Genomic DNA, 18,721 nt, shown 5'->3' on the forward strand with positions numbered 1-18,721 from the left:
TGAGCTCTTTGGGGACACCGTCACATCCTCATTGCTGGGGCTCTTCCTGAAAAGCTGGGTAGCAACTTATTGGGGAAACTGTAGACTATACTTCTGCTGTAGTACCAGACGGTCACTGAAGTCACTACAGGAGAGAAGGTCTGTAATTCTGGAACATTAATACTCAATGCCCTTATGGATCTCTCCTAAAGTCCTCCTGCAGTGATTTATCAGGCCAGGGAGATAACCCTCAATTCTTGGAGACTCTGGGTTATGTTGGTCTTCCCCATTAGAATGTAAGCTCCTTGAGGACAGGGACCTTGCTTACATTGGCATTCCTAGCATTTAGTACAATGCCTGTCACAAAATATGTGACCAATCCATGGCTCTTTCCTTTTCCTCTCTCTTTTCTCTCTTTTTCTTTCTTTCTTTCTTCTCTCTGTCTAACTAAAAGCTATATCAATAACATCTAAGTTTTGGCAGATATTGCCAAGCTGGGAGAATTTTTAAAAATAGAACTAAAAAACAATAGATTGTACTGTATATCTGTGATCCAAGAGAGACCCTAGTTAATGTCAGAGGTCATTCTTAGGCTAGCTGCAGAGAGATGACTTTATTGGTCCTAGCGAGTCTCAAGAACCATCTGCAGAGTCATAGAGGGATTGGTATATGTCCGGGTCGTTGGAGCATTCTTCCTAATGAAGTCAGTGAGCCTTGGGATATTGAAGAAATGTATAATTTGGCAAGATCTTGCAAATTCATCCGTGATAATTCAGACTTTTCTTTCTGCTTGTTATCTAGTCCTCCTCCAGATTCTCCAGTCTTTCATTAATTATTTCATCACTATCATTATTAATGTGGCTGAATGCCAAGAATTTATTAGCATAGTAAATAAAACAGAGAGAGAGCCTGATGTGGTGGATAGGAAGCTGGCCTTAGATTCAGGGTGACTTGGATTGAAGTCCTGACACTGATAGATTCTGATTTGTGTAACTCAGAGCAAATCACAGAACCTCCCGGTGCCCCCAGACAACTGTCTAAGACCAGAAGTTATAGAACACTTCCCAATTTGTGTTAGAAAATGGAATTTTCTTACACTGAGGAAACCACTTGGCCTAGGGCCCAGGGGTAGGGAACCTGTGGCCTTGAGGCCACATATGGCCTTCTAGGTCCTCGGGTATGGCCTTTTGACCGAGTCCAAGTTTCACAGAACAAATCCTTTTCTTAAGGGGATTTGTTCTGTGAAGTTTGGATTCAGTCAAAGGGCTGCACTTGAGGACCTAGGTGACCACATGTGGCCTCGAGGCCACAGGTTCGCCACCCCTGGCTGGGCTATTCAAACAAAAATTGATTAGTCTAATGGGAAACAGAATTACAAAATTTGACAGTTGGGAGGGGCTTCATCGGCCAACTAGTTCAACCGATACATTCAAGGAATCCTCACTATTAAGGGAGTCAGCAGGTGGCCGTCTGGTCTGTTTGAAGATCTCCAAGCAGGGGAAACCCACCACTTCTTCATCCAACCCACTCCACTTGGGGGTGGTTCTAATGATTTTCGAATGCTTCCTGACATCAAGCCTAATTTGGCATCTTTGCCACTTCTACTCTTTACACACCAACCACTTCAGTCACAGACCAAGAGCTGGAAGACACTTTGGAGGCCATCTAGACCAGGAGGAGCCTTAATCTTTTGTGTGGCACAGACACCTTTGACAATCTACTGAGTCCTAAGAACCTCTTCTCAGAATAATTCACTGCTGCCCATCATTCATCCTGAAGAAAATTCTGTTGAGTCATTTCAGGCATGTCTGACTCTGTGACCTCATTTGCGGTTTTCTTGGCAAAGATACTGGAATGGTTTGCCATTTCTTTCTGCAGGTCACTTTATAGATGAGGAAACTGAAACAAACAGGTGACTTACCCAGGGTCACACAGCTAGTAAGAATCTGAGGCTAGATTTGAACTCATGAGGATGAGTCCTTCAAATTCTAAGCCTAGTGTTCTATCCACTGTGCCACCCAGCAGCCCATTTCAGGGAATGCTAAATTTCAATTACAAAGATTAATGACAATGAAGATTTAATTGTTACCTTCCAATTTCAAAGACTTCTTGAAATCCATCCACAGACCCTGGGTCTCTATACATCAGGTTAAGAATTCCTGGCCTAAAGGGGCAAGTAGGTAGCGCAGTGGATAGAGCACTGGCCCTGAAGTCAGGAGGACCTGAGTTCAAATCAGGCCTCAGACCAAACACTTGACACTTACTAGCTGTGTGACCCTGGGCAAGTCACTTAACCCCAACTGCCCTCAAAAAAAAAAAAAGAATCCCTGATCTAGAATAACCTCCTTATTTAACAGGAGAAATTGAGTCCCAGGGAAGTTAACAATATTCTCAATGTCAGTCACATAGACAGCAAAATGGCAGAACCAGGCTTGATCTCACAGCTCCAAGGATTCACTGGGAAAGTTCAGGACTCTTTCCACCGATTCCTCTGAACTGTGCCATCCCCCACAAATAAAACAAGCCAGAGCAAAATAAAAACAGCAGCTGATTTAGCTGATTTCATTTAACATCACCATGAACGTGCTCATAAAAGCACTGCAAAATGCCTAGACCTCCTTTTGCAGCCATCAATCCAAGAAGGCATTAGGCGGGACTGTGTTGGTGGCAGACATTTTCCAAAGTATTTATATCCTCCCCCTCCCCTTAAATCCTAGGTAGGACAAAGTTTTGAGATGCAAAACATCTGACTCACGGTAGAGATGAAGAGCAGAGAATGACCCCTGGGAGAAACTTATCTTATTGTTCACAATACAGGGCAGTAAAAATTCACAGGGAAAAATAGGGAGGTGGGAGATAAAGTACCAAGCAACTCCATGGCAAAACAGCTTTCAGGAGGGTGAGTCATGTGCCTCTCAGGGAAATGAATCAGAGGCCCACACACTCAATCTTCTTCATTATCACCATTTCGAAAGGAGGACGAGGAGGAGGAGGAGGAGGAGAAGAAAAGCAAATTAAAGTTAGTTAGGTAACAACCACTGTCCAGGAGAAACAGAGGTGGCCAAGAGGCAACAGACAGAAACTGTCCCTCTCCTGGGGCTATTGAGAACAATCAGGAGGATTACTGCCAGCCTGGTCTTTCTGGTGCGTTCTTTCTTTTTTTCCAGAAGAGAGAGTAGTCATCACCTCAAGTATAAGCAAAAGCCTTCTCATCAAGGGTTTCAGGAGTGACTGACTCCAAATGATCCATAAATATGCATAATGGAAAGGACTCTGGTTCTGGAGTCAGAGGGCCTGCATTCGAATCCATCTCTGATATTTGTCAACACAGCCTTGCCCAGGATCATTCAGGTAGTAAAGTGTCTGAACTCCAGAAGATGAATCTTTCTGACTCCATCCTAGTGCTCTATGCACTATGGCACCACCTAGCTGCCCTGACATTTCCTCTACTATTACTTAAATATTTTATGGCCATTTCAGGAGGCAGGTGTGGTGTACTGGTAGTCTAACCCTGCCACTTAGTGTCATAGTGACCGCAGGCAATGAAGACAAGCTTCTCTGGATCCCAGTTTCCTTACCTATTAAATGAACACTTTATACCAGATGACCTCTGAGTTCCCTCCTAACCCTAGCTCTGTGATCTAAGCAGCTGATAGCAAGCAGCACAGTGGATGGAACGTCAGACTTAGAATCAGCTCAAATCACACCTCAGACAAGTGACTGAGAAAACCTGGGCAAGTCCACTAAGTCTCTCTCTGCCTCAGTTTCCTTATCTGTAAAATGCAGATAATAAAAGTACCCACCTCACAGGGTTGCTATGAGATTTAAATGAGACAACATATGTAAAGTGCTTTGAAAATCTTAAAGCATTATGGAAATGCTACTACTATCCCTAAGGAGTTCCTGATTTCCTTGAGAGCAAGGATCACATCTGTTCTCTATTCCCCCCATGCAGCCTAGAATGCTTTGGACATAGTGAATGGTTCCTTAAATGATGCTTGCTAAAATCATACCTATTACTGCTCTTTTTAAAACCTTAATCTTGAAAGTCCCAGGGAATGTGTGCCCAGGGTCATGTAGGTATTGTGTCAGAAATGAGAGCTGAACTCAGCTACTCTTGACACAATAGTTGTAATGCACTTAGCACAGTGCCCAGCACACAGCAGGTGCCTCATAAATGCTTTTTCCCTCTGAAAGAGTATCTATCAAACATTTATCTCAGTACCTGGCACATGATATGTGCTTCATAAATGCTAATTTTCTCTCTCTTTCTCACCCCCCACCTTAACTCCAAGTTTAGAGCTCATCCACTACAGCCCAGAATTCCTCAGGCCTGTTTATAAGCTGGGTCTAATTTTCTACCTCATCTTTTCCCCCCATTCCTCATTATATACAAACAAATAGATGGTTCTAGGAAATTCTGGCAGAGACCAGAACAAAATAGATTAGATTCAGCAAACACAAAGACCATTTGGTCGCTAGGACTCTTTGCTTTGCAACTTTGCTCACCCCAGCACTTCTCAGGGATGGAGCAATCAGTCAAGAGCCAAATTAGTGTTTACAAATCATTTTCTATGTTTTTATAGACAAGCAGTACCCAGAGGCCTGGCTGGGGATGTTTGTGTCTAATCACACAAGCCTAAGGAGGCCCTGTGGCTAAGCTGTCATAATTAGCATCTGGCACTCTCTCTCACCTGGTGGTGTTGATGGTGAGAAGCAAATCTCCTAGAAAGGAATGTCTGCATCTCAGACTGCCCCCACCTCCCTCCCACCAGGGGCTTCAAACCACATCTTTGAAAGAAGGTGAAATGGAAGAGGCTCCCTCTGACCTTATTGACCTAGGGCTTCATATTGCTAGACTTGGAATCGAGGACCTGGGTCTGAATTCCAGCTCTGTCATTTATACGCTTTATGACCTAATGACATCCTAGATTTAGAGCCGGAAGGGACCTCCAAGGCTATCTCATACAACTTCCTCTTAGAAAAGATGTGGAAACAGGCCCAGGCAGGTTCAATTGCTAGAGAGTCAGGAGCAGCTGTCTGAATTTCAGCTTACTTTTCTGGGATTACTCAATTAGCAAGCACTGATTGGGGCAGCTAAGTGCCATAGTGGATAGAGCTCTGGGTCTCAAGTTAGGAAAACTTCTAAGTTCAAATCTGGCCTCAGATACATACTGGCTGTGTGCCTCTGGGCAAGTCATTTAACCCTGTTTGACTCAGTTTCCTCATCTGTAAAATAAGCTGGAGAAGGAAATGTCAAACTACTCCAGCATATTTGCCATGAAAACCCCAAATCAGGTCGTGAAGAGTCAAACACAACTGAAATGACTTAACAACAACAAAAAGCATGAATTAGTCATCTTACTGGGACAGCTAGGCAGGGCCTAGAGTCAAGAAGATCTGAGTTCAAATCCAGCCTCAGACACTTATTAGCTCTTTCACCCTAGGCAAGTCACTTTTAATCCTGTTTGCCTCAGTGCCCCATCTGTAAAAACCCCAAATGGGGTCACAAAGAGTCAGACATGACTGAAAAACAACTGAACTGAATTGAACTCATCTGCTATGTTCCAGGCACTATGCTAACTTCTGGAGATACAAAGAAGAGAATTAAACAATCCCTGTCCTCAAGTAGCTTACATTCTACTGGGAGTGAACATATGTACAAACAGAATGACTACAACAAGAAAGAGGTCGACCAAATCTATGGTCTACTGGATTGATATTAAAAGGGACAGTGGCAAATCATTTCCTGTTCCTAAGCCTCGGTACCAATTTCTAAAGAACAGAAATAATAAAAGCACCTATATCTCATGGATTTTTGTGAGGATGTTGCTTAGGATTTTAAGTCCAGCAAAGAAAAAAATCATCAAGCATTTTTCAAACACTGAAATCCTATATAAACGTCAATTACTGCTGCTCTGGTTAACCCTAATCTCTTTCTTCTCATCTTTTTTTTTTTTTGATGAAGTCAACGTGGAAACAGCCCTGAGACAAGTCATTATCCTACTATTATTCTTTCGTATTAGATATTTTGCAGTCAATATTACACAAGGGGATAAAAAGATTGCTTTTTATTATTGAGTAAAAGTACTGGGAAGGAAGCTCATCTGTAGGCTCATGGAAAGCATCTTCAGAATAACTCAACAGACAAGATGATGGGGATGATGGGTGCCTCATCTCTTCCATAGGAAGTTTTTACTTCTTGCTTTAGGTCTCAACTTATTCAAAGCTTTTTGTTTCACACAGATTTGGCCATGATGTCTGGAATAATATCATCCATTAAAAACTACTGTTCTACTGGGTATGGAATAGTGCATATAATGTCAGGCCTTTAAGGTTTTGATTAACTGTCCTTTCTTTCTACTTTTATATTCTCTATTATAAAGAATGGGGCCTTGGGATGGGATGGGGTGAAGGAGGGATATATGGAGAAATATAGATGATATGAAAAAGATGATGTAATAACAAAAGATAGAATAATAATAATACTAGCTAACTTATTCTTACTATTTTTATGGATCAGTGTTACCTCTAAGTAATCATGGGTAGTAATCCTCTCCGTAACACTGCTCCAGAATCAGTACAATTCATTAGTTGAATCTTCAAGGCTATTTTGAGCCCTGTAAGTGCAGTATGGGAATGCCATCTATTTGTTGTTGTTGTTTTTCAGTCATTTAGCTGCGTCCCACTCTTCATGACGCTGTTTGGGGCTTTCTTGGCAAAGGTACTGGAGTGGTTTGCCATTTCTTTCTCCAGTTCACTTTACAGATGAGGAAACTAAGAAAACAGGGTCAAGTGACTTGCCCAGGATCCACAGCTAGTGTCTGAGGCCAGATATGAACTCAGAAAGATGAGTCTATACACTATGGCACTACCCAGCTGCCCTTTGTCATCCACCAGAGGTATTTTTGCAGCCTGCAGTGCTATGTTACACCATTTCTATTTCCTTTTCTAATCTGCGGTGGTCACCAATACTAGGCTTTTTTAGGATGGCTTCTCTCTAGTTTCTGATGGAGATGACCTGATCAGAAATGCCTATCATAAACCCTTCTGTTTCTGTAAAGAATTTAGGAAGGCACCAGGTATTCAATGGTCTTTTGTTGCTAGTATTGCTGTTGGTACAGTGGTTTAGGAGCCAAGAAACCCTGGCCATGCCACTAATTAGCTGTGCAGCCTGGCACTAGGCATCCCATCTCTGAGTGCATTATATTCCTCAACTGGAAAATGAGTGAGTTGGACTAGATGACCTCTAAGGTCCCTTCCTACATCTAAGCTCTTAACTCTTTGGAATGATGACCTTTAAAGCCCCTTCCAGCTTTAAATTCATGATCCAATGACCCTCTGTTCCCCAAAATTTGTCTAGATGATCTCTAAGTTCTTAAGAGCCATATTTTCCATGGGGCAGTAACAAGAAGAGATTTGGCATTAAGAGTAACTGGCTCTTACATTTTGTGCATAAATGAAAATACTATGATCCAATGTTTTATTGATTAGACATCATTTGACACAAAAAGGATCCCAACACCATCCAGTCCCAAAGTAATGGGACCCAAGTTATCAATGGTTTGGAAAATGTATTTGGGGGATGATAATTGTACTGAAAGTTCCTACAGCTTGCATTTACTTAGCACTTAGATTTAAGAAGAGATCTGGAAAAACACTCCAAAATTATTTAACATGATGTAAAGAGCTCATCTCAGATGATGGCTTGTCATGGTATTAATCATTTTTGAGCTAGGAGATGTGCTCAGTTGACAATGATTCCTTTTGAGAGTATGTGTGTCCTTACCAGAAGGAAATCTGAATTTTATTATCATCACACATCTAGTCATCTCTTGTTTATATATAAGAGTGAAAGGGAACACAGACAATGGACACATTCCAAATCTCAAATAGTAAATGGATGATTACACAGATTTGACCTCAGAATTCCATCACAGATTCCCAGAATCCCAGAGTCCATCTCCTCCAATCCCTGACTAAGAATTCCTTCTGCAACATTCATGACTATTAGTCAATCAGGCTCTGCCAGAAGACCTTTTGTGATGTCTAGATTACTAGGTCAACAAGGTTAAATGAACATGTCCATGGTAACACAGCCAGTAAATGTCAGAGGCAAGATTTGAACCTGGGTCTTCCAGTCACCAAGTTGACCACTCCATTCATTATGCCCTGACACTTCAGTCTTGACTTTACCTTTATTGCATTATATCAAAGGATCTAGGAATAGATCATTGACATGGGCATTACCTACAATGATGGACCAATAGATCCATGCCTACCCATCTCATGGCATTCTTGTCCAAGTTCTCCCCTAATTTAACCCCAGAGAGTACACCCTCCCTGCAGGCTGAGGGCCTTTCTCTCATTTTCTTTATATAGATACACAGGGAATATTTATCAGATTTTTTTTTTTTTTTTTGCTTCTCCCATTCATCTAATCATCTTTTTTTTTTCAATCCTACATTCCTTTGGACAGCCCACAGTCTACTTGGATATCCTTGTTATAACAAGAGGAAATGAGCTAAGCTGAAAACTTATTCAATGGATCTCTGAAGGTAAATTTATGAGAAAACCTGGACAAAAGTTATTCAAGGCAATTCTGGCATGGCTCCCAATCTGTACCCCTGGAGGGACCATCCACATTTATGCATCGTAGTTCCATTGGTATCTTGAAGTACCCAATGACATCTTTTATATGGCTTCTCCTGCTCAAGTACTTGTCAGTTATATGTTGAAGTAGCTCAGGTCCCACAATGCACCTCCCCACTGGCCTCAAGATGATTCTCAATTTAAAATGGTCAGAGACTCCAATGTTACATTACTAAAACTTGCCAGAGTCATCTGATTTGAATATAATGTTGGGGAACTTGTGGTGATACGTTACCAGAAGAACACTGGCATTCAGCTCATCCTTTTGTTTCAGAGAGCTCATCAACCAGGTGGTACAATGGATAGAGTGCTGGACCCGGAATCAGGAACACCTGAGTTGAAAACAGGCCTCAGACATTTAATCACTATGTGACCCTAGGCAAGTCACTTAACCTCTGTCTGCCTTAGTTTCTTCATCTGTGAAATAATAATAATAGCACCGATCTCACAGGATGATTGTGAGGGTAAGGATATTTGTAAAGCACTTTGGAAACCTTCAAGTACTATGTAAATGCTAATTATTATTCTTAATATTATTATTATTATTTTTCATAAAATAATTTTACTAATGCCCAAAGGCCATGTAGACCACTCTGTTCTTGCTGTTCAATTCTGGGCCCAGCTCACTGCCCATCTGGAGTAGCTTTCTGAGCTCTATTTATTAATGTGTGCTTTCTATAAGTATATCCTAGTGTAGAAAACAAAGATTTCATCCAATAGGTTTTTCCTGGTTGGATAGTCTTAAATTTAACCCTATTAAATTGCATCTTAGATTTGACTCCTTATTTCAATCTGTTAAGATCTCTTGGGACCATGACTCTATCACACAATATATTTTCTATGACTCCTCCCAATTTTGTGTGATCTGTGAATTTGATAAATACATCTTCTATGCCAATATCCATCATTACAAAGCTTGTACAAAAGTTACCAAGGTTACAAGGAAGAAAACTGGTCAGTAGCACCAATTTGAAATATTTAGAGACTTTTTTCACTTATTTTTTTAAGTTGCTGTCAGCCTTTCTCCTAAGCATCTATTTTTTAAGTTCTAATGATCACATATATATCACACAAATATAACTGATCAGCAGAAAGATTTTTCAGGAGATATAAACAGTCTGGTAGAGAAAATTGGGGTCCGGGGAAAAGGGAGGAACTATCAAGTAAACTGAACGAGACAAGATAATTAAAGAAGAGACAGTACAAGTATTGAACTTGCATTTCACCGAAACATTCAGCTAACAGCGTTGTTTGATTTTTCACACATATTCACCGTAGGTAAAGCCAAGAGAAAGTTACTCTAATAGAAGATAAAGTGAAAGAGAATAGATTTACAGCACAAGATTCCCCTGGAAAGCTCAGGCCTTTGCTCCTGCTGTAATTAGGCTCCCTGGATACTTGCAGGGCTCTGTCTACAAAATACGCACCATTAAGTCCTCATCTACTTCTGGGCTTTGGAAAGAATAAAATTCAGGAAGAGAACAAAGAACCCACTTGGCCTTGACCTCACCTTTGGTTGTTTTCCTGACCCTGCAGTCTCTCTCTATTCCCAGCTGGCTTCCTAGATTTTGTGGACTCATGGGATTAGCCTACTCTTCTCCCTATCTTCAATGACTTCCCAGATACCATAGCCTGTCAGAAGAGTAGCTAAGTGGAACAGCAGATAGAATGCTTGTGTACAGATAGAGGGATCTCCAAATTCAAATATGGCCCTAGACACTTAATAGTTGGGACCCTACACAAGTCCCTTAACTTCTCAGCCTTAGGTTCTCATCTGTAAAATGACAAGGCTGGACATGACAGCCTCTAAGATCTCTTCCAAATTGACAGCTATGATGTTACAAATTACAGTGCTCTCTTTCTCCTCACAACACATAGTAAGTGACTTCCTGATTCCCACTAACTCCTAGGCCAGTACTCCAAGCCCTGACTCCTCCAGGTTATCTAGATTCCAGGTCCTGGACTTTCCTGTCTGTGAAGCCTAGATGCTGCAGTCAGATCAGAGAATCACAGATAGATTTAAAATTCTAAGGGACCTCAAACAGAGAATAGAAGAGCACAGATTCCAGCTCAAGTCTTCTGACTTTTCATCACACCATGATGTCTTCATATAATATAAAAAGACAGCTCAACAATTTTTTTTCTCCTCTCACACAACTACCATATTACCCCACAGCAGGATCTTCCACCCCAAATGTTCATACGAACTAATTTGCCCATCCTGTGGTAGAGATTTCTGAGCTCTAGGTCTGATCAGCCACAGTTGGATACATTGTACAATGTCCTTGACTTTGTGGTGTCATTTTTGTCCTCTTTGAGTACAAAGGACAACCACTATCAATCATATTACATCTGGACAATTTTAGTAACCTTTGGGGATCCCCCCATGTCAAGTCTCTCCCCACTCCAATCCATCCTGTCTTCTACCTATCTGCCAAAGTGATCCCACTAAAGCTCATTTCTGACAATGTCATGCCTCTCCTCATTAAAATCCAGTATTTAAGAGCCCCTGGCCTAATAAATACTCATTGACTGACCAGCTGACCTTAGAGTTTACCTATGTACCTCAGATTTCTCACCTGGAAAATGCAGGAGTTAGACTAGATCACTTGTGAGTTTCCTTACAGCTCTGGATCTAGAACCTTATTATTCTAAGAAATTATTAATGACCAAATGCTTTGATGAAGTCCCCAGAGAAATCTCACCATCACTGTCATCTTTCCCACACCTGCTTCCATGACTTCCCTGACCTCATCCTGAACTGATACATGCAGGGGGAGGGATTCATTGAGCTTTCCAGGTCTTGCATAGGAGTTCCCTAGACTAGTGTGGGTCTAACTTTTAATATGTCCACTTCCACCCAGAGGTATGCAGAAGCCACGTCTAAGGGACTCTTGAGAGCCAATTGTTAAATTTTCAGTGTAAACACCTAAGCCTCAGAAATCACCAAATGTAAATTGGGGCTTGATTTATTATTTTGCTGGTGGTCTATGATTGTTGGGAAAGTGATGTAGAAAATGTCAATGACACATTAAATTTCCAAGTATGTCCTGAACTAGGCACATCCCTCTCCAGCCCACCCTTCTCCCCAGCCAATTATTAAACATTAACAAGGACACCAGTGGCCACACCACTGGAAAGGCTATGTCATCACAGCATTACAGGTCTCCTTGTGGAAAAGGACCTCCAGATGTCACCTGGGGAAGCTGTACCTGAACAATAAAAGTCTCTATGTAATATGCAACAACAGGTCACCTCACTTTTGTAAATGAGTGGAGAGACAGCAATACATTCATGTATTAAGAGTTCAAAGTCCTGGCAACCTGTCTTCCCACCTTTCCAGGCTTCTTACACTTTATAACCTTCCCCTCTCCCACACACTCTTCTATACAGGGACAGCGGCTTCCTGTTATTCCTCAAACAAGACACTCCATGGCCAACTCTGGGCATTTTCACTGACTGTCTCCCATGCCCAAAATGCTCTCCCATCTCCTCTCTGCCTCTGAGTTCCTCCAAGTCTCAGCTAACATTCCACCTTCTTCAGGAAGCATTTCCCAGTCCCACTTAATTCTTGTGCCTTCCTTGTCTTCATCATCTCCCATTTCTCCTGTCTATGCTTTGTACAGAGTTATTTCCATGTGGTCTCTCCATTTAGATTGAGAACTTCTGGAGAGCAAGGGCTGGCTTTTGTATCCCCAGCACTCAGCCCAGCACATGGTAGGCACTTAATAAATGCTTACTGACTAGCGGACAGGAGGAGGAGAACTTTTTTAAAGCAATTGAGGTTTAAGTGACTTGCCCAGGGTCACACAGCTAGAAAGTATCAAGTGTTTGGTCTGAGGCCAGATTTGAACTCAGGTCCTCCTGACTTCAGGGCCAGTGCTCTATCCACTGTGCCACCTAGCTGACCCCAGGAGGAGAATTCTTAACGAGAAACAAAGAAAAGTATAAAAGACAAAATAAATAATTTTAATCACAAGACATTTAGAAGCTTTTGCCAAAAAAAAAAATGAATGCAATTAGAATAAGAAGAAAAGACATTGGGACAGCTAAGTCATGAAATGGATACAGCACCAGCCCTGGAGTCAGGAGGACTTATATTCAAAGGTGGCCTCAGATACTTACTAGCTGTGTGATCTGGAGTGGGGGTGGGAGGAGGAGGAGGAAAAAGAAGAGGAAAAGGAAGAGGAAGAGAAGGAGGAGGAATAGTGGTAGTGGTGGTGGTATTGTCTGGAGGAGAAAAACATTTTGTATCAAAGGTTTCTGGTAAGAATTTGATAGCATTATACATTTGGAGCAGCTAGGTGGAGCAGTAGAGAGTACTAGCCCTAGAGTCAGGAGCACCTGAGTTCAAATCTGACCACAGACACATGACACTTACTAGCTATGTGACCCTAGGCAAGTCACTTAAACTTGATTGCCTCAAAACAAACAAACAAACAAACAAACAAACACAACCCTGATAGCGAAGAAACGTAGACAACTTCAGATCAAAAACTATTCCCAATAGATAAGTGGTCCAAGGATAGAAAATGAGAGCATTCCTTAAAAGAAGAATTGCAAATTATTAACAATCATATGAAATAAGTCAGTCAGTAGAAGAGATCAGCTACATAATATACAGAAACAAAAAAAAATAGGAGTCTAGTTTTTGATAAAGCCAAAGACTCCAGCTACTAGGAGTAAGAACTCACTAATTGACAAAAACTAGTGGGAAAGCAAATGGGAAAACTGGATCAATGGTCTGCCAGAATATATGTCTGAAACAACATGTTCAACAACGTCCTGAGATACACTCCCAAATGGCTAAATGACTTAGGGTGAAGGGTGACATCATTAACAGATCTGATCAGGGCAAAGGAAAGAGTGAGCTAAAATGCCCTAATAACATATAAGAAGAAGAAAAAAAAAGAATAGGTACTACCCAGAGGTGCGGTTAGATGGGCTGGGGGAAGGGAAGAGATAAGAAAAGACTTCTCAAAGTAGGTCATTCCAAGGAAGATTTTCTGAAATGCAGAGAGGAGTCATCAAGTCCATTCTAGTCTAGCACACACTTCTACAAATGCACGGACATTAAAGATGGCATGTTGAGTTTGGGGAACAAATTGGCTGCTGTGCACATAACAGTTTCGGTCCCTTGGTATACCAATTATCAGGGTCAGATGATTTCAATAGATGCAGTAGACAGCTACTAATATCATGTGACAAATGCTGAAAAGACTCCAGTTCCCCAAACACCATCTAGGTTCATGTCAACCTCTTTACTTACTCTGTGTCTGTCAATTTTTTTTTGAGGCAGGGAAAGAAGGGATGTGTTGTCACATCCAAGAAAAATCAAAGACCTTTCTTGACTCGGGTACTTTTTAAAAGAGTCCTGACTTTATTTTTTTTAATTGAACAGAAGTTTTCAGAAGAATCCAGAACTACAGCTTTAATTTAATGTTGGCATTAGTTTATGTCAAGCAAGAAAATGACATCTGAAATCCCCATTGCTTAGCACACGGTTAGACACATAATCAGCTCTTAATAAATGCTTGTCTATTGACTGGTTAAATAGATGCCATTTTGATCTGTGTGTATAACAAAAGATAGTATGAGGACCGAAATGCCCACTAATGTGAAGAACTGATCAGATGCAGGGCAGAGGTGGGGCTCGTCCTTTACATTTTTTTCCCATGGATTTAAAAAAATCCTTACAAGTGCTTCCTCAGCAAACTCAGAACATCATGTGGAGCCAGAAGGGACTGTGAGACGCCATCTACACCAATCACTTTATTTTACAGAGGAAAAAAGTGAAGTCCAGAGAAGTAACACAACTTGTTCAAGGTCACACAAGGAGTAAATAGCAGTTGGCACGGGAGGCTGGTGGGGGGAGGGGTTGGTGGAGAATTTGATTCCAGGTCCTGTGACTCCAAAGCCAATATTCTTTCTTCCATACTGTCCTGCCTCCCAAGTATCTCACCACCATTTCCTCCATTTTAGAGATATGGCATAAAACAAAGTGCATGTGATCACAGGACAGGAAGCGTGGAGGGAGAGAAAGAGAGGATAAAAGGAAAAGAGAGGAAGAAAGAGAGAGGGGAGGAGGGAGAAGATGGGAAAGAGAGGAAGAGATGGAAAGGGAGCAAGGGGGAGGGGAAAGAGAGGGAAAGGGAGAATGCAGGGAGAGGGGGAGAGGTAAGGAGGGAGGAGAGGGGGAGAGAGAGAGAGAGAGAGAGAGAGAGAGAGAGAGAGAGAGAGAGAGAGAGAGAGAGAGAGGGAGAGAGAGAGGGAGAGGGAGAGGAGAGGAGAGGGAGAGGGAGAGGGAGAGGGAGAGGGAGAGGGAGAGGGAGAGGGAGAGGGAGAGGGAGAGGAGAGGGAGAGGGAGAGGGAGAGGGAGAGGGAGAGGGAGAGGGAGAGGGAGAGGAGAGGGAGAGGGAGAGGGAGAGGGAGAGAATGAGAATTAGCACTCACGCTGAGTTGTAAAGTGGTCCTTGGTATGTCCAGTTGAGTAAGTGCCTTGAGGCTGATTAGCTCATTTTACTTATTGCTTCCTTGAAATAATAAGTAAGCTTTGGTCAAGTAGGCATAACAACAAAGTGTCCAGCTTTTTACAGTTTGCAAAACACCCTGTTGTCTCCTTGGATTCCTACCCCAGCCCCATGGGATTGGTACTATTCTTATCCCTACTCTGCAAGTGAAGAACCTGAGGCTGACAGAATTTAGCAACAAAGGATCACGCAGGTAGTGTGTGAGGTGAGATTTGAACTCAGATCTTCCTAATCTAAGTCCAGAGTTCTCATTCACTGTGGAAGAGGAGGTAAGATGTCTCAAATAAGCCCGAAAATATCCAGGTTTCACGGGAAATTCATTAGATCTCTGCCCCAAACTGTGCCGAAACACGCACTATGTTTCTAAGGGTTGGCTGTTTCTTGTTTGAGGCTGTGAGGGGCCGTTTTTGTCAAGATGTATATTCTCCCCCCCCCCCAAGTAATCAAGTACTCGTAAAAATAAACTATTTGTATAAGAAAAGGTCGGTCACTGGGACACCTCAATTTTTTTTTATCTGTACAAGGATGGGGTTGAATTAGGTCATGTCCAAGTCTAAACGGTATGCTTTCATGACTAGTTGATCTCAAAGCTGAAAGAAATTAAGGGACATGCCCAGGGTTACATAAAAGTCTCTTGTAACTACCATTAACAACAATAATGACAATAATAAGAATAACTGTGCAATGCTTTAATATTTACAATGACCTTTATATATGTTAGCTTATTTTAACCTCACAACAATCCTGTAAGAAAAGTGCCATTGTTATCCCCATTTTACAGATATGGAAATTGAGGCTGAGAGAGGTTAAGTAATTTGCTAACCATAACTAGTAAGGTTATGAGATAGGAACTGAAGTAAGATCTTTTGTTGTCCAAGTCTAGCTCTCAAGTCACAGCACCAACTAGGATTGAAAAAATCACTGCCCATCTCTGGACCTCGGTTTCTTTATTTAAAAAAATGAAGCAATTCAACTAGATAACCTCAAATGTCCTTTCTAGCTCTAACTTTCCACAATTTACTAACTGTGACCTTTGTCAAGTTTCTAAACTTCATCCTCCCCTGCCTCAATTTCCTTATTTGTCAAATGAAGATAAGGATGGCACTATTTAATTCCAGGGATTGTCATGGGGCTTCCCCAAGATAATGCATTCAAAGTACTTTACAGACCACAGAGATATTCATAAATGTGTTACAATTATTATATGCTTGCATCTTTTTTTTTCTCCCCAGCATCCTCCAGACCAGATCAGAAACACCACTGGCATTCTGTCTCTGAGGACAAAAGAAGAGAAGGTGCCTTGTCTCAAACTCCTCAGAGCTGAAGACACCAATGGCAGTCAGAGGAAAAGGTGGAGTCCCCCAACATTCTACAACATTGTCTGGAAGCCACTTTGGCTTCTGGCATAGTAATGACCCTGCTTAACAGGGTCCCCTCTCACCTACTTCAGATACATCCCACTCAGGGCCTTTTATACTCTACATCAGGGGTGTGGAACCTGTGGCCTCAAGGCCACATGTGGCCTTCTAGGTCTCTGGGTGTGGCCTTCTGACCGAGTCCAAGTTTTACAGAACAAATTATTTTATTAAGGGGATTTGTTCTATGAAGTTTGGATTCAGAGTAGATGTCTACTTACTTCAATGTGGAGTCTACATCATCCAATATGTTTGGTGAATAATATCAATTAAAGCAAACAATTCTTGTACTAAATCTGACTTCTACAAATTTGTAGTGAACAAGAATGATGGGAAATGATGATTTATCCAAAACTGAAAAAGAATTTGTAGTCAAGATAAGTCCTTTTTGCCTGTTTGAAAGGCAATGTAGGACAGTGGGAGAGGGCTGACCCTGCAGTCAGAAGACCTGAGTTAAAATCCTGCCTTTTACATGTACTAGCTGTTTGTCCCTGGATGAATTAGTTTACCTTTGTGGGCCTCAGTTTCTTCATCTGTAAAATGAGGCAGCTGAACCAAATAATCTTTGAGATTCCTTCTAGACCTAAATCTATAATCTTACGGTTCTATGACTTAACATCTTTCCCAGCAGGTACACAGCCTCAGTGAACTCAACATAAAATGGAACTAAAAATAATGCAGCACACATTTCATAGTACTCTTTTGAGGATCAAATGGGAAAGTGTATACAAAGTATACTTCAAACCATACAGAGTTATTTAAATGTGGTTTTTAGAAGCCAAATTCAAATAGTTACAACACCTTAAACCACCTCCCTCGTGCCCTCAATACAAGAACACTTACAGTCATTCTGTGTATCTTCCATTTGGGATACCTCTAATGCCAAACTACAGTTACCACATAGAATACCCTGTGAGAACCTGCTGCCCTGGAAAGAATTCTGGACCACATCTGCCAATTTTAATATCACATGCCTAAGGGAAATTTTACCTATCTGCATTGTAAAGAAACTCTGATTCCACATTTTAATTGCTTGAGCCCTCTGACAAAGTGGGATGCGATTAACTTAGAGTGTGGAGTAACTTGGGCTTTATGACAGAATTTAAAGGGCTCTTACAGCCTTTGAGCAGCAAGATACAACAAAGCTAAGCATCCGGTCCATAAGAATGAATGATTACAATTGCAAGCTAATGAATATCCCAGGAAGCAGCTATAACCTATGGTATGCAGCACTCTATCTGATCTTCTCCCCAGTTCACCCAGCCCTTGAAGGTATGGCATCACAGAATGTTTAATGCCATTGGCCCCATGTGCCAAAATTGCTCGTGCCAGCTCCACTTATTTACGTTTCTTGTAACTTTATCACAGTCATCGCTTCCAAGTCCTCAAGCCATTCTGTCAATGAATGACTCTCCGTTCTACAATCTTCAGTGAATTAAACAATACAAACATCCCAAGTCTCTTAGCTCCTCTCCCTGGAGGGCTTTATCCTCAAAAGCGTATAGAGAGAGCACAAATGAAATTGTTTTACCTGTCTGGTCGGCACCTTCGCTGCTGCCTTCCAGGGACCCCATGGAGCAGTTGGGTGGAGTGACTGAGGGGCTGTCAGGAAAGCTTTTACATGCTGGGAATGAGTTGGCTTCCAAGTCATTATGGCTATGATTCAAGCGGTGGAAATCCAGGGAAGACACAATCGATGTCCGTTGCTTAGGCTAAAATAAACAAATGTACAGAAAGTGTTTAGGAAGCTATTTCATTTCTACCCACTCCCCTTCACTTTAACCTTTGCCATTTTGTTTTCTGGTCTGGACCTGTGAATGCTTCCCTGTTGGCAATCCTGCATTTCAGAAATGTATTCCACTAATGTGGATTAACAACTCATGTAGCTGATAACTCACCCTCTGAGAGAGTTACTTGGAACAATAAGAGGTTAAGTCATGTGCCCAGGGTTATACAGCCAGGATGTGACAGAAACCAGGCTTGAACTCAGGTCTTCTTGACTCTAAGGCTGGCCTCTACCCACTCTAGCATGGCCTTGATAAAAAGTGCATATTAAATTGTATCAAACTACTACTTTCCTAGGTAAGACAGGGACACCATTAACCATTATGTTTTCAAGAGAGTCAGTGCACTTGGCAAAGACAT

General features: G+C 41.7%; 1 protein-coding gene across 1 annotated transcript in view; it reads right to left on the reverse strand.

Annotated features, from left to right (window-relative positions):
- LOC110202710 (ankyrin repeat and sterile alpha motif domain-containing protein 1B-like) overlaps positions 1-18,721 on the reverse strand; it is a 262,667-nt gene that overhangs the window by 164,897 nt on the left and 79,049 nt on the right. The window contains exon 3 of the mRNA XM_020978977.2: positions 18,108-18,288. Coding sequence (XP_020834636.2) covers positions 18,108-18,288 — 181 coding nt within the window. The remainder of the gene's footprint in view (positions 1-18,107; positions 18,289-18,721) is intronic.

Source organism: Phascolarctos cinereus, unplaced genomic scaffold, assembly GCF_003287225.1.
Source record: "Phascolarctos cinereus isolate Bilbo 61053 unplaced genomic scaffold, phaCin_HiC Scaffold_1;HRSCAF=81, whole genome shotgun sequence".
NCBI classification, from domain to species: Eukaryota; Metazoa; Chordata; class Mammalia; order Diprotodontia; family Phascolarctidae; genus Phascolarctos; species Phascolarctos cinereus.